General features: G+C 37.1%; 1 protein-coding gene across 2 annotated transcripts; it reads right to left on the bottom strand.

Annotated features, from left to right (window-relative positions):
• Window positions 1–3,678: 3,678 nt before the first annotated feature.
• LOC104591096 (myosin-binding protein 7-like) lies at window positions 3,679–8,504 on the bottom strand. 2 transcript variants are annotated; one of them, XM_010249890.2, is made up of 4 exons: window positions 8,338–8,504; window positions 6,665–8,237; window positions 6,510–6,562; window positions 3,679–3,899 (listed from the first exon to the last, which is right to left on the bottom strand). In XM_010249890.2, exons 2-4 carry the CDS (start codon window positions 7,976–7,978, stop codon window positions 3,803–3,805), a joined length of 1,464 nt encoding a protein of 487 aa, XP_010248192.1. In that variant the 5' UTR covers window positions 7,979–8,237; window positions 8,338–8,504; the 3' UTR covers window positions 3,679–3,802. The 2 variants fall into 2 exon arrangements, with proteins under 2 accessions (XP_010248192.1, XP_019052236.1); XM_019196691.2 differs by having other exon boundaries at window positions 6,665–8,504.
• Window positions 8,505–13,958: the final 5,454 nt, after the last annotated feature.

Genomic DNA, 13,958 nt, shown 5'->3' on the forward strand with positions numbered 1-13,958 from the left:
CCCAGAATATCTAACATAGGAACTTCAAGACCGGTTACTGCTGAGCAGGTTGCTCACCTTGGAGAATCTCTGTGCATTCAACTCAAGGGTAGGAGTTATGTAAATCAACTATGAATTCAAATCACTTAAGCATCTGTGTATTGGAAAAAATATCAAGTTCAATTGGCGCTCCCTGTTGCAAATTAGGTTGCGCATGAGGCTGCCAAGTTAGGGCGGAAGATTTTCCTGTTAGATTAGTTTAGCTAGTATTTTCTCTGTTTTTTTTTTTTTTTTTCTTTTCTTTCTGTTTGTTAGGTGGTTTGTGTTTGTTCTTACTTAATGGAATATCTTTTTTACCAAGATAAAAAAGGGGTCAATGACCATGGGTGAATATCTTCAATAGGTGAAGAGCATAGCCGACCTACTTGTAGTAGCATGCCAACCATTACCAAACCATAATTTCAACCTTGCCGTGACTATTAGTCATTGGAACAAAGACAAACTATGAAGCATTTGTTAGCTATTTTCACGCGACTAGATTTCTCCTTTGATGATGTATGAGTGCTCCTCAATCACGAGATTCATCTTGATCAATTTAGGTCCAAATTGATCTAGGCCTTTTTGCAGCAAACATTGCCACCAGAACTAAGCCAATAATTCTAGGCCTACTCGGCTCAAATAAAACTTCTCTAGTAGCAACTCCAATAACACTCGCTCTGATTGCAACACTAATCAATCAGCTAGATTATAATGCAAAAGTGTTATTGGAGTTAATGATTTATAATGCAAAAGTGTTATTGGAGTTAATGATTTATAATGCAAAAGTGTTATTGGAGTAAAGCATTTATAATGCCTTTTTACATGGCCATCTCATCTCGTAAAGACTATTTACATGAGACAGTTGAACCCCACATTTCTCTCAAACATGTTTGTCACCTCCAACATTCCTATTATGCTCACCTTTCAAAATTCAAAAATCTGAGAGTTTTCCATTTCTCAAGACATCCACTGCACATGATTTTTATAAGTTTTCTTTTTTTTTTTTTTGGTACAATAAAACTTTGAGGATGTGAGATTTAAACCCATCCACTCATGGTTACCAAGATCATGGTCTCATTTGACAATTGAATCACTTAATTAAGTGATCACCATACTCAATGCCGAGTTCTCTATTAAGGATATGGGATGGTTGTATTTCTTTAGGTCGTTGAGGTTGTACTAGGGATGAACATGGGCCGCGATGGGTTTTGATAGCTTATTAACAGTCTAGGGTTGCCGAGGCTGTGGGTCCGGACTTACCCATATTAATTAATAAAATTATATATTTTTCTAAAAGACCAGAACTTTAATTTAATTTTATAATTAAAATTTGTAGAAAAATCTATGAAAATTTATTATCTGTATATTAATATTTTATATACCAAATATATATATACATATACATATTACCCTTGACTGCACTAGGTTAAGGTTTGCTTGGCTCAGGCCCGGTCCTCATTATGTAGGGGATCAATGTAGGTCCAGGCTGGGTTGGACTTGGACCTGGAAGAAAAGTAGATGCCAGGGTCCAAAGATTTGTGGGCTGGACAGGCAGGCAGGTAGGGGTGGATTCAAGACGAGCTGAGCCGAATATCTGGCTATTCGAGCTCGGCTCGCTAATAGGCTATCAGGCTCAAGCTCGAGCTCAAGCTAGAGACTTGAGCTCGAATTTGGCTTGAGTCAAAAGCTCGGAAATTCAAACTTGATTTAGAATTAAACGTTTTATAAAAATAAAAATATATATATAAAAACTTATTTTTTATTTTACATAAAAATTTAAGAATTACAAAAAAAAGTAATTATTACTATATATAAAAAATTAAAATTATATAATATATAAACATATATATATAAATATAAAAGTATATATGTAAAAGCTTGATTAGGCTCGCGAGCCTCACGAGCCTATGTACTAGACTCGAATTCGGCTCAAAGTTCAATTTTGATTGAGCTGAGCTCGAACAACTTGTGAAAAGATCAGCTCGTGGCCATCCCTAGGGGGAGGACAGTGCTAGGTCATAACTGAAAGTCCACTTGAATTGCAATAGGCAAATGACAACCAATATTGACTCATATCTGGATGTTCACTTGATGATTCTTTTGAATGTAGGGCCATTGTTGGCGCCTTACAACATCTACCCACACTCTACTTGTGGTAAATTGCAGCTACACATCTCTATTATGAATTATGAGATGTGTGGCTGCAATTCACGACGAGAAGAGTGTGGGTAGGAAAAGTGAGCAGGAAATCTGGGTTCTTTTAAGTGCATACTTCAATATAGTCACTATTCATTATGCATTAAAAAAAAAGAAAAAAAAAGCCACTAGTGACTAAGTGCTGAACATCTACTTTGTCTTCGTTGGGCCAAATTTATGTGTTTTCTTGGCGCAGATTGGGCTTATTGCCCTGATGACAAATAGTTAGAAAATGGGTTTTGTGTATTTTTGGATCATAATCTTAATCTTGTCTCTTGGTCATTTAAGAAGGTGTCAATGACTTGGTTTTGAGTTGGACCCGTCCAAATTGGACCAGTCCAGACTTAATGGTCCAAAGTATTTATTGGATTAGATTAGACTTTATCCATCCATAATAGATTTATGTTGGATTAGGTCGGGTTGAATCAATATCTGATCCATTGATAAGAATACAGTTGTCAATAGACCAATTTTGGACATTCAAGAATTTGAATTGAACCGATTCAAAATAGTTCAAAATATTCATCAGATTGGACCAGACCTGGTCCATCTGTAATGGACCATTAACAGCCCTACCTACCATATCCAAACCTAACATTGAATCTGAATACCGTAACATTGCTATTGCTACTTCTGAAATATTATGGGTTCAGTCACTTCTTTGTGAAGTTGGTGTCTTTCAGTCAAAGCCACCAATGCTGTCGTGTGTTAACCTTTGTGTTAGGTATCTAATAACAAACTTGGTCTTTCATGGACATAGAAGCATGCACTGAAATGTCCAATTCATCTCCACTAAGGATTAAATTGATGTATTCACCAAAGGCTTACTTGGGCCTTGTTTTTAGGACTGAAAATGATATGCATAATGCATTTATTCAAATTTGAATTTCATCTCTGTCCAATCCAATAAATTCCAATTTGATTTGTCAACCACACATATTGTAGATAGAGTTTACTAATAATCAACTTTATATTGTATCTACTAGTAAAGTTGGTTATTATTAGAAATTTAGAAATTTTGTTTTCAGTAATTTCTCTGCTTTTCGTGACCAGCTCTATGTTGTATCCGTGCTTCACTTAAGGGGGGAGGGGGGGTTGAAGAGGATAACTCAGGGGCGGAGCCCAACTTTTTCTTAAAATCATGATTACTTAGTGGGGAAAGCATTAAAATGAAGTTTTTCCAACTGGTAGGTGTGTACATAAATTTTGGCCTCCTTTATCATGTTGATCCGTAGGCATATAAACTTACAAAAGCTGTCATTGATTTATGTGTATGCCTATCATAGGGGAAGTTTCATTTTAACGCTTCCTCCAACAGTTAAACGCTTGTTCATTGTTATGTTGATGTAGTGCCTAATGGTGCCTATTTGTCAATAAACAGTTTTATTATTATTTTTTTCGGTTTTACAAACAAATCAAATACAAATAAATAAAAGAAAACTATACGAAATACATACAAAAGCATACATTCCAATTCTGATTCCGACTACAAACCAAAGGAATACTAAATGTATTATTGTAATCAATGTCTCTGTGTCAACACAGACTAGCATAGATTTTACAAACACTTAAGATCCTTACACAACACTCATGCCCTTGAAAGATGCCTCCATTGCCTCATGTAGAGGACTTTGCATAAAAGCAATAGTAAGCTCAAATTATTCCTTGATAGCCCAAACGTATACCTATACAAAAATTAAGGAAAACAAGACAACAATTAAGCGCTATGAATGCAATATAAATTAAACACCTCTACATTGGCCCAGAGTAGGGGTGCAACTTGGGCGGGCCCAACTTGAGCCTGGACCAGCCTAAACCGAAAACTTACATGGATTGGGCTTAGTTTTTTGGTCTTTGGGCCGGGCCCGGGCCTATAAAATTGTTTTTTTTTTTATTTTGGATTGGGCTCGGGCTAGACCATTGGCAAACCCGAGCCTGGACCGAACCCGAACTGACATCTACCGAAGCGCAAGAAACCTGAGCCCAGCCCGATGTCTAAGGCGGTAAGGCCCTTAGAGTAACCCTAAAAAATATGTTTGAGAGTTGAGATTGAAAAAGCAAAATGGTGGGAAAGAGTCGAAAGACTGAAAGTGTGAAATTGTGAATACCTTCCAATACTCGATTCCTCTCTCTTACCTTTAAATAGTCATTAGTCAATGCTCAATACCTGACCTATTAGAGTGTTCATTCAAGTCCTTTGTAAAAGACTAAAGTGTGATTCTTCTGGTTTTCTGCTGAGTGACAATTGAAAATAGAGCAAGTTAAAGGTAGGTATGGTTTCTAATAGGGGTTAATAGCATATAAGGGAAACTTTTGTAGTTTAATATCAATAAAAGTAATATATTTAAAAAAAATTCAAAAATAGGTTAACTTTTTAGAAATAATATCACTAAAGGGAAAAAACACTGTTCTCATCTTCTTCTTGCCATTTGTTCATTAGAGCCACCGTCCGCCACCGCTCGCCACCACCTGCCACTGTCATCCAATGCCGCATGCCGCTACCTTCTTCCACCTCCGTCTCCGCCTTCGGCAATGTTATCGAAGGTGGTCGGAGGCAGAGGTGGTGGCATTGGATAGAGAAACCACCAGTGCTGCCGCTGCCGCCACCTCTACCTCCGGCCACCTCCGGCAATGTTGCTGGAGGCAGAGGTGGGTGGAGGCGACGGCGAGTGGCGGCTCTGGAGAACAAATGGCAAGAAGAAGAAGATGAACAGTGTTTTTGCCCTTTATTAATATTATTTTTAAAAAGTTAACCTATTTTTGAAAATTTTTTAAATGTATTACTTTTATTGATATTAAACCACGGTACCACCTACTTTTCTTTTATTCATTTTTATTGTTTATGGATTAAATTTCCTGGTTTTACTTTTTAGTTTTCACCCTTTGTCTTTCATCTTTCTAGTTTCTATTATAAAATAATGCAATGAATAAAATATTAGAAAAGATAGAATGCTGCATCAATTCACTTTTTAGTTTGTCTTCTTTATTTTTTATTTAGTTATTTAATATTTATTGGATAGTTTCGTCTTATCATTTTATGGCATTTCCCAAATCCCAACCCACTGCAGCCCTAATTCTGGCTTAACCATATTTCTCTGTACTGGCTTTCTTAGAAACCATGGAAACTAGTTTGGTCTGAAAAGCTATGTCTAGGGAGTAGGGTGTCATCCTCCTTTTGTCATTCTTTAATTCCATCTCTATCCCCACAACACAACTACTAGTCTACTAGAGGCTAACAAACATGGACTGGATAATCAATACAACGATTTGGAGTATACTAGAACGGAAACAAATCATATTTGTTCAAAAACAAATCATATCTATAGATTTATACTAAAGCTTTTACAAAAAATCAAAACTCGAACTTTAAGAATTCTTTGATCGAGTTGACATGCGAAAAAATTAGCAATTTGGATAATCATTTCTTGTACTGGAATTTGGGCAGACCCAATCCTATCCCTCTAGTACCAAAAAAAAAAAAAAATCCTAGCCATCACATATCCAGTCCAAAATTTTATACAGGTTACAGGCTGCTAGGATGGGCTTTGATATTTATCCTTCAGATGGGCTAGGGCAAAAAATCTTAAGCCTTTTTAATTTTTTAGGCTTTGATTGGATTTTGGGTCATAGAATGGGCTTAAGCCCATAGCCTAGTCTTTTAAATTAGGGGTGAAACTTGGGCGGGCCCAACCCAACCCGAGTTCGGCCCTAGCCCGAGCCCAGCCCGAGTGTGTTAAATTTAAGCTCGGGTTGGGCTCGGGCCTGATCATTCGGTTTTTACTTCGGGCTTGGTCCCTACTTATAGGTGATAGGGTCAGGCCCGGGTTTATCCTAAGCCCAACCCAACCTGCCCGACTTGCACCCCTACCCAGAGTGATGATCAATTGGTGATCCACCAATAACCCCAGTTTTCTGAGAGTTGGTCCTGCCAGACACTTCTTGGTTTATGTGTCTGATGGCATATGCCAAGGCTAAGCTGATTATTAATCTGTCTGAGGTCGTCAATTCACAAGGTCAGTAAATCATACCAGTGCTTGAGACCAACTCATGTCAGTTTACCTTGTTACATAACCTGGAAACAGAGCCACATGTATGATCCTTACCCATTCATGAATTTACATTTTCATGGCCTAACTGTATCTTTTCATTACTGCCCCAAGTTTTGGATCTTGATCAATCAGTTACAGTCTTTGTATTTGTACAACTTTGGGTTATGGCTCATCTGTGGATCCATGTTTTGCCATAGTATCAAGGATATAAAGGATTAATCTATAACAAAATGATATTATGCTTACTTGCTTCGATGTGCTTTCTTTCTCCAGAAAATGGACACAACCCACTGAACGCACTGCCATTTGGAAAATGCATGGATGAGCCATGGAAGAAAGCATGATAATAGTAGTTTAGTGAAAAAGTAGAACTGAGAATCAACAAATAGGCCAGAAATTACCTTCAATACTGACATGAAGGGAAGGCTATCAATGAGAGATGGCCTCTTCACAGGTACACGCATCCTCCCTTCTGGTGGTATTTCTTTACACATATGTTGATCAGCTATTTTACCCAGTAATATCAACTGTGATTTATCCATAAGCATGGAATTAATTGTCTGCTTCATTGATTCTATATCTGCCTCAAGTGCTTGATGCCTTGTGTAGAGTTTCTTGATGTCAGGATCTCCAATGTTAGCTTGATTAAAAAAGGATTCCCTTGGAGTGTTACAATAATCCTCACAGGCCCCAATTGTAGCTCTGGGCTCTGGATCATCATTATAAGAGGCTTCATGATGAATAGAATCAATGGGATGAACAGAATCAATGGTATACAGTCTGTCACTCATGCCATCTCCAAGGTCTGGTACATTATCAATCTTCCTCAAATTAGAGTAATCATCTGGTTGTGAGAAATATTGGGTCTTCTTAAAACTGTAAGCAGGGTACATCATTTCCACAGAACTATCCTGTCCTGTTCCCTTTACCAAACCAAAGGATGAAGATGAGGTCTCCCTGGAGAGCTTCAGGGCATGCCTCAGCCACTTGGGAGATTTACCTACTACTACCTTGTTATTAAATTCCCCATCCATCTGATTACAGCTAAGATTTCTCTCCAATTCGCAGATTCTGTCCTCCAAATTCTGCAATTCCCGGGCACCAAGAGTTTCACCAAAACCATATGAAGAGAATTTGAATTGGGTTTCAAGGTTCTCAACCCTGCTGTTCAGATGAATTGGGTATCTACCCTTCTCACCTTCTATCTCAGCTTCAGAAAGCCCATAACTCAACATCATGTGTCTGTACGCCTGGACCAGATATATAAGGAATTGGGTGGCTTGCTCACTCTTATAAAACAAGTCTTCTAATGTGAGAAGCTTCTGTTGATCGTGAGCCATTTTCTCCTCAGCAAACCGTTTGAATTGCCGCGCTTCCATCTGGGCCTCGGCCTTTTCCCTCTGCAACTTCAATATCATTGACATGACCTCTTTTGCAGCTGAAGCTGCAGCATTTCTCTCTGCTTCCAGCTCAGAGTACAAATCCTGTATTGTTTGTTGTTGGCTGCTCAGTGCCTCTCGTAAGGCCATGCATTCATTCTCCAATTCAATTCGAAATATAGAGAAGTCTGTTGGAGCATTTTGGCTACTAGCTTCAGGCTCTTCAGACTTCCTTTTCACCAAGTGGTGCCAACTGCTGTGGATCAATGTGCACCTACAACTACATTTACAGCATTGAAGCAAATCTGTTGAAGGTGATATGACTTTGGAATCCATAAGCTTTCAAGTATCCAATTCAAGCCTATCTCAACCCAATGACCACCAAACCTAGAAAGTAACCAGAAACAAATAAAACCTTCTCTAGGGGTTCAGTTGAACTCCTCAGTAAACAATTACAGATGCTTTGAGCGTTTCTCTTCCTCAAACTCAATAACAACTCTTCTTTTAGATCAGTAGTCAAAGACAAAGCTCCACGAACATCCACCTCCCAATACAATTGCAAATAGTAAATCTCTTTTTGAGCTTAACAGTGTACCTGAAACCGAAACAAAGACAAAATCTTGATGCAATGCATCATTGTGATCAAAAGAAGAGAAATATTTACTAAAAAGAAGGGAGGAAGCAAGAGAACTGACTTATGTTCGACCTCTAGACCTGCAAACAATCAAGCTTGAACATCGTCCCACTATTTTCTTACTTACGTCATAGAGGGATTTTGCAAGAATGGTGTTTTCCAAGAGTGTTAGTAGGAACGGTAATGGGGTAGGGCACCCATTCCCCATGGGGGACTTGGAATCACCAGATTTTCTCCGCCCCACGGTAAATCTAGTTCGTGAATATTTTATAAATAGGATTACGAGGGTTTTTTAGGAATTGAATTATGGAAATTTTGAGGTATTTTAGAAATAGAATTTTGGGACCTAAGATTTTAAGAATTTGGAGAAAATTTTGAGATATTTTAAAATTAAAATTAAATTTAAGGATATTTACTAATTTATCATCAAGTTCAAGAAATTATATGCAAACCCCATCCCCGCCCCATTCTTGGTTTGGGGCAAAAATGTTTTTCCTATCCCCATTTAAGATCAAGGAAATCCACCCCATTTGGAAAACCCACAAGCTATTCCCACATCCTTACCCACTTGATATAATAGTTACACATTTGGAATATCTCTCTTATCATTTATGGGAAGATGTTCCCAATATACGGCAATGGGGTTATGTGGACAGGAATGTGGGAATTGTTTGTGGGTAACAGATCCGGAGTTAGTACTGTAAGGTTATAATTTATAAATACCATCTAGACATATAATCTGATTGCATTGTTTCAAACAAGCATGAGAAACCACACTACGAGTCCCCGAAAAAAATTGGGAGCAAGTGGAGTTTCCACTAACATGGACGTTGAGCAATAAGCACCTCCATTAAAAAAAAAAAAATGGAACCAATAACAAGAAAGAAGAGATCATTTGATGTCCTAATGAGAATATTGAAATAAGATTCTGCCCAACCAAGAAACACATGTTCCTCGGTACCTACTTACATAACAGCCCTAGAGGGAAGTGGGTTATTTGCAATAATGGAAACATCATATAGCCGAGAGATGGTCTAATGCGGTAGGAATAAGCAATGCAACTTATGAGCAGTGGTATGAAGTATAAACCAAAGCAGTCTGAGTTCAAGGTAAATACACAAATTAGATTAGAGAAAAATTTTGTAACAGATAAGTGATTATTGAGAAAACTTAACCATTAGGATTACCACACACGTTTGCATGCGTTTGGAAGTGTTGAGAACATATCAATTACTCATTGGCACTTAAAACGTACAGGTTCACTTCATTTTTTCAATCAAACGTGAACAAACTTAGGGAGGATTGCACTCCACGAATACCCCAAATAATTTCACTTCTATTGCCATTGATATTTATGTAATTAGACAATTTCAGACTATTCATAACACCAATGGTAAAAATCTTGATGAAATCATCTCAGTAAATATGGCAATTTCTACCCCACCTGGTGGTATTGGCTCCTACCCGTTCCAAAGGGAGGGTTTTTCCCTTCAAAAACAGATTTTCGGGTAGGAATGAGTTTTGGGATTTCTCAATCCGTATGGGTATGTATGGGTAAAGTACTCATATTAGTCTATACCCGACCCTTCCCAACTTGCATATGAAAAACATATGAACTTATGTAATAATATTTTGAAATTAATGTGAAGGATAATGGATATTTAATGTGCTTTTTATATGTTTAATCAAGTAATTGAAATTTTTGGTGTTTGTTCATGCTATTTTACTTACTTGTTACTTATATATAAGAAGAAATAATAGAAAATTATATGCAGGTTTTAAACTCAACTTGCCAATTCCACCCAGCCTCATCCTCAAATGCGGGGTGGATAGGATAAGGCTGTAAGGGAGGGTTTTGCATTTTCATATGTGAGAAGAGTTTGAATTTTGAGAGGGTATGAATTAGGAGGTCCAGGGGGGCACCTATGATCTAGAATTTACAAAATCATTCTGCATATGGACTTCATATGTTTTAAAAATAAAATATCAAACTCATTCTGCATATGGACTTCATAATCGCAAACTCATACAATGCAAACAATGACAATTAGGAATAATAAAAACCTAACAACAAAAAACAAGTAACTTAATGAATACATACCTAAGAGTGAAACGGAGACTGCAATCTAGCGCTTAGCAATCTCATATAGAGAAACACAGAGAAATGATAATCTCGAAGTTCAAATGGCAGTTCATGGTAGGAGAGTGAAATAAAGGACAACAAAGGGGTTTTGCTTGGAAGTTCCTTTTAACAGATGACGACTCTATTCATTTTCAATACGATTGAAGTTGGTTCAACTTCTCTTTCCCTCCTCTACAACACCAAAGGAGAAAACAATGATAATCAGCAAGTAAAGCCATGCAATGCACATCGTTAAATATAAATTTGGTTGGGTTTGGATTTGCGAATTTAGATTTTGACATTAGCTTGATGTTTATTTTTCAGGGTTGGCCTTAGGCTGGCACTAAACTAATCCAATCCCTCTAATTTACACCCTGTTTAAATAGACATAACTAAAATAGGTTAAAAGAGATTTAAAAGAAAACGAGGGATTAAAGTTGTCACAACGGCCACCTTTGCAACACAATAAAAGACAACTAACTAAAACATCAAATAAATGTTTTGGGTAAATTGCTGAAACCTCCTTTAAAGTTTCTAGCCATTGCTGAAACCTCCCCTGAAGTTTGGTCATTACAATCACCTCTTTGAACTTTCTGACTATTTGTAAGTAGACCTCCTTGTTAGAATCTGCTAACAAGAGGTACAAAAATGTCCAAAATACCCATGCAATTACTATTGAGACTGGTTTCTATAGAAAAACAATAACAATAAAAAAGAGAATTTAAAGTTGCAATTTTACCTTTGAACAATTGATACAAAGGGAAAATTTGAAAAATAAATCAATTTCAAAAAAGAGATTAAAAGGGTGTGGGCTAGCAATTCATATGAAGAGAATTTGAAAAATAAACATCTTGGTGAAAAGTAACTACATGGGTATTTTAGACATTTTTATACCTTTTTTTAGAGGATTTTAACAAAAAGGGGTCTACTTGCAACTATGTCACAAAGTTTGGGGGAGGTGATTGCAATTATCAAACTTCAGGAGAGGTTTCAACAATTTACCTTAAATGTTTCCTCATCGGTTGTTGGAGTTGTTGTATTTCAAATGACATGGCACTCACTTGGCTTATTACATGGCAGGTTATAGATTTGATTCAAGTAAAAAAAAAATTCTACAATGCCTAGTCAGCATTCATCTATACCAAACCCGGTTTAGGATGAAATGAATTGAACACACTATGCATGGGGCATGGTGTGTCTATTTCATCTTCAATCATATCACCACACCTCACCACGATACTAAACACCCATTGAGGAAACATTCGGTAGGTCTAATTCAACTTCTAATTAATTTCTTTTTTTTATTGATTTAGAACAAGTGGTTGACCATTTGATGAAAACAACTCTTATGTCTAGTAAAACCAGAAATTGTGCTACACAAGGTGAGGGTAGCATGACCCCAAACATCACAAAAACAAATAAGAGCAAGAGTCCAAAGCAACATAGAAACACTTACTAAAGACTCATTGAAGGTGGTGTGCATCAACTAATTAGCTTCTTGATTGGCTTCACAGAAAGCATGATGATAACTGACTCCACAATCCATGAGGTAACATAGATGACGACACTCATCAAGCACAATCTTCAATCTCCATAGGGGATCCACCACCTTCATTTTGTTGGTTTAATTCTTCTTAGGTATTTAAGCATGTCCTTCATGGCAGTCCAATGCTCCTGTCTTGGGATGGATTGATATCTACTTACTACATTGATTGCTTGTGCGATGTCAAGTCGAGTGCACAATATAGCATACATGAGACTCCCTATGACAAGGCATTAGGAATCTTCTTCAAGTCTTTGATCTTCTTAGAAGTCTTTGGTGACATACTCTTGGAGAGAATAACTCCATGTCAGAAAGGAACAAATCCTTTCTTGGAGTCATGTATGCAAGGTTCAAAATATTGATATGCCCGATACGCCCCTACCGACGTATCGAGCGAATTGATACACATTTTGGTTGTTTTTTTGTATTTTTTGCAGCCATTTCAGGGGGGTTTAGGTCTCCTCTACCCCTTGAACCGGTCAGACCTCCGATACACCCATTGTAGGGGCGTATTGGAGGGGTCCTGGAATGATACGTATTGGCCAATACGGGTTGATACGTGTCGATACTTTGAACCTTGCTTGTATGTTGAACCTCTTCACAATCTTATTTATGTAAATAGATTATGATAATCTTAGGAGTCTATGACCCTTTTTCAATCTACTTTATAGAGTCAAAGTCCTAAGATAAAATGTAGGAAGCTTTTCAAAGATCTTTCTTGGAAAAGTGTTGTAAAAGTCATACCTTCATTGAGGATAACATCCTTGTTTCACTCCCAATGAGTAGGATGTCATCAAAACTTTGTACTAGAAGTACAACCTTATCTCCCATTACCTTATATGTAAACATAAGGTTCATTTGAATTTTGTTCATGGTCAAACTTTTTTTATTATTGAGTTAAACCAAATATTCTAACTTTTGAAAGCTTGCTTGGTTTAACCCATATACTGACCTATTTAGCTTGCACACCATGTGTTATTGATCTTTAACAATAAATCCTTGTGGTTGTTGCATGTAAATGTTTTCTGTAAGATCTCCATTTAGGAATGCTATTTTGACATTCATTTGCCGAATCTTATAATCATAGTATATAACTATGGCTAACAAGATTCTAATGGATTTTAGCATGGCCATGGGCAAGAAGATTTTCTCATAATTGTTTCTTTCTTTTTAAGTGTAACCTTTCGCCATAAGATGAGCTTTATAAGTCTTGTCTTTTCCACCAAGGCTCTTCTTCCTCTTGAAGATCCATTGTAACAAATTGCTTTAACTCCAAGGTGTGGATAAACAAGTGTTCAAATTTTGTTGGTTTTCATTGACTCCATCTCAACTTTCATGGCATCTACCCATTTCATGGAATTTATGTCTAACATAACTTTCATATAAGTTAGAGGATCCTTATCACTATCTTTGGTTTTCACCAAGAGTGTTTCTTGATCATAATCATATTGGATAGGAGGTCTGAATTCTCGGGCAAATAGACAACCTCATACCTTTAAGTATTTAATGCTATTTTTTTTATCAATCTAAAGCTCATAAGGAGTCTTTAGAACTAATTAACTTGGTTGAGACTCGGTTTAACATATAAATCATAGTTTCAAGTGTGTATCCCTAAAAGAAAACAAATAGATTTGAATGGACAAAGAGTAACTGAACCATATCTAGTAGGGTTTGGTTACTTCTTTTCGTGTAAGGTGGTGGTGATAGTGATCTACACCCTGAAAGTCTAGTTGGAAAGAATGGCTGCTTACATACCTTCCGGTGAGGGATCAAACTATTATAGTTCGCTAGAGATAAAATTCCAACAAGAGGGGAGATAATAGCAATTTGGTTGCAAAGAAAAGGGCAAGGTGAGGAGAGGAGATGGAAGAAGGGAGAGAGAGGAAATGGATCTCCATGTGAGTATGTGGGCTAGAAAAGTCCCCAGAACTGGGTGTGGGTCTCCTATTTATGGAGCTTTTGGGTCTATATTCCAGAAATTTCTTATCTTACTCTTTTCCACTTTTAATTATTATGG

Source organism: Nelumbo nucifera, chromosome 6, assembly GCF_055504915.1.
Source record: "Nelumbo nucifera cultivar China Antique chromosome 6, China Antique-T2T, whole genome shotgun sequence".
NCBI lineage: Eukaryota > Viridiplantae > Streptophyta > Magnoliopsida > Proteales > Nelumbonaceae > Nelumbo > Nelumbo nucifera.

Excerpts from the sequence above, each read along its gene's own strand:
- LOC104591096 (XM_010249890.2), bottom strand. The coding sequence starts at position 7,978 with ATGGATTCCAAAGTCATATCACCTTCAACAGATTTGCTTCAATGCTGT. Across the intron at positions 6,563-6,664 it reads CCTTCATGTCAGTATTGAAG|TGCGTTCAGTGGGTTGTGTC; the intron begins GTAATTTCTGGC and ends TCCAAATGGCAG. Across the intron at positions 3,900-6,509 it reads AAGAAAGCACATCGAAGCAA|GTATACGTTTGGGCTATCAA; the intron begins GTAAGCATAATA and ends ATTTTTGTATAG.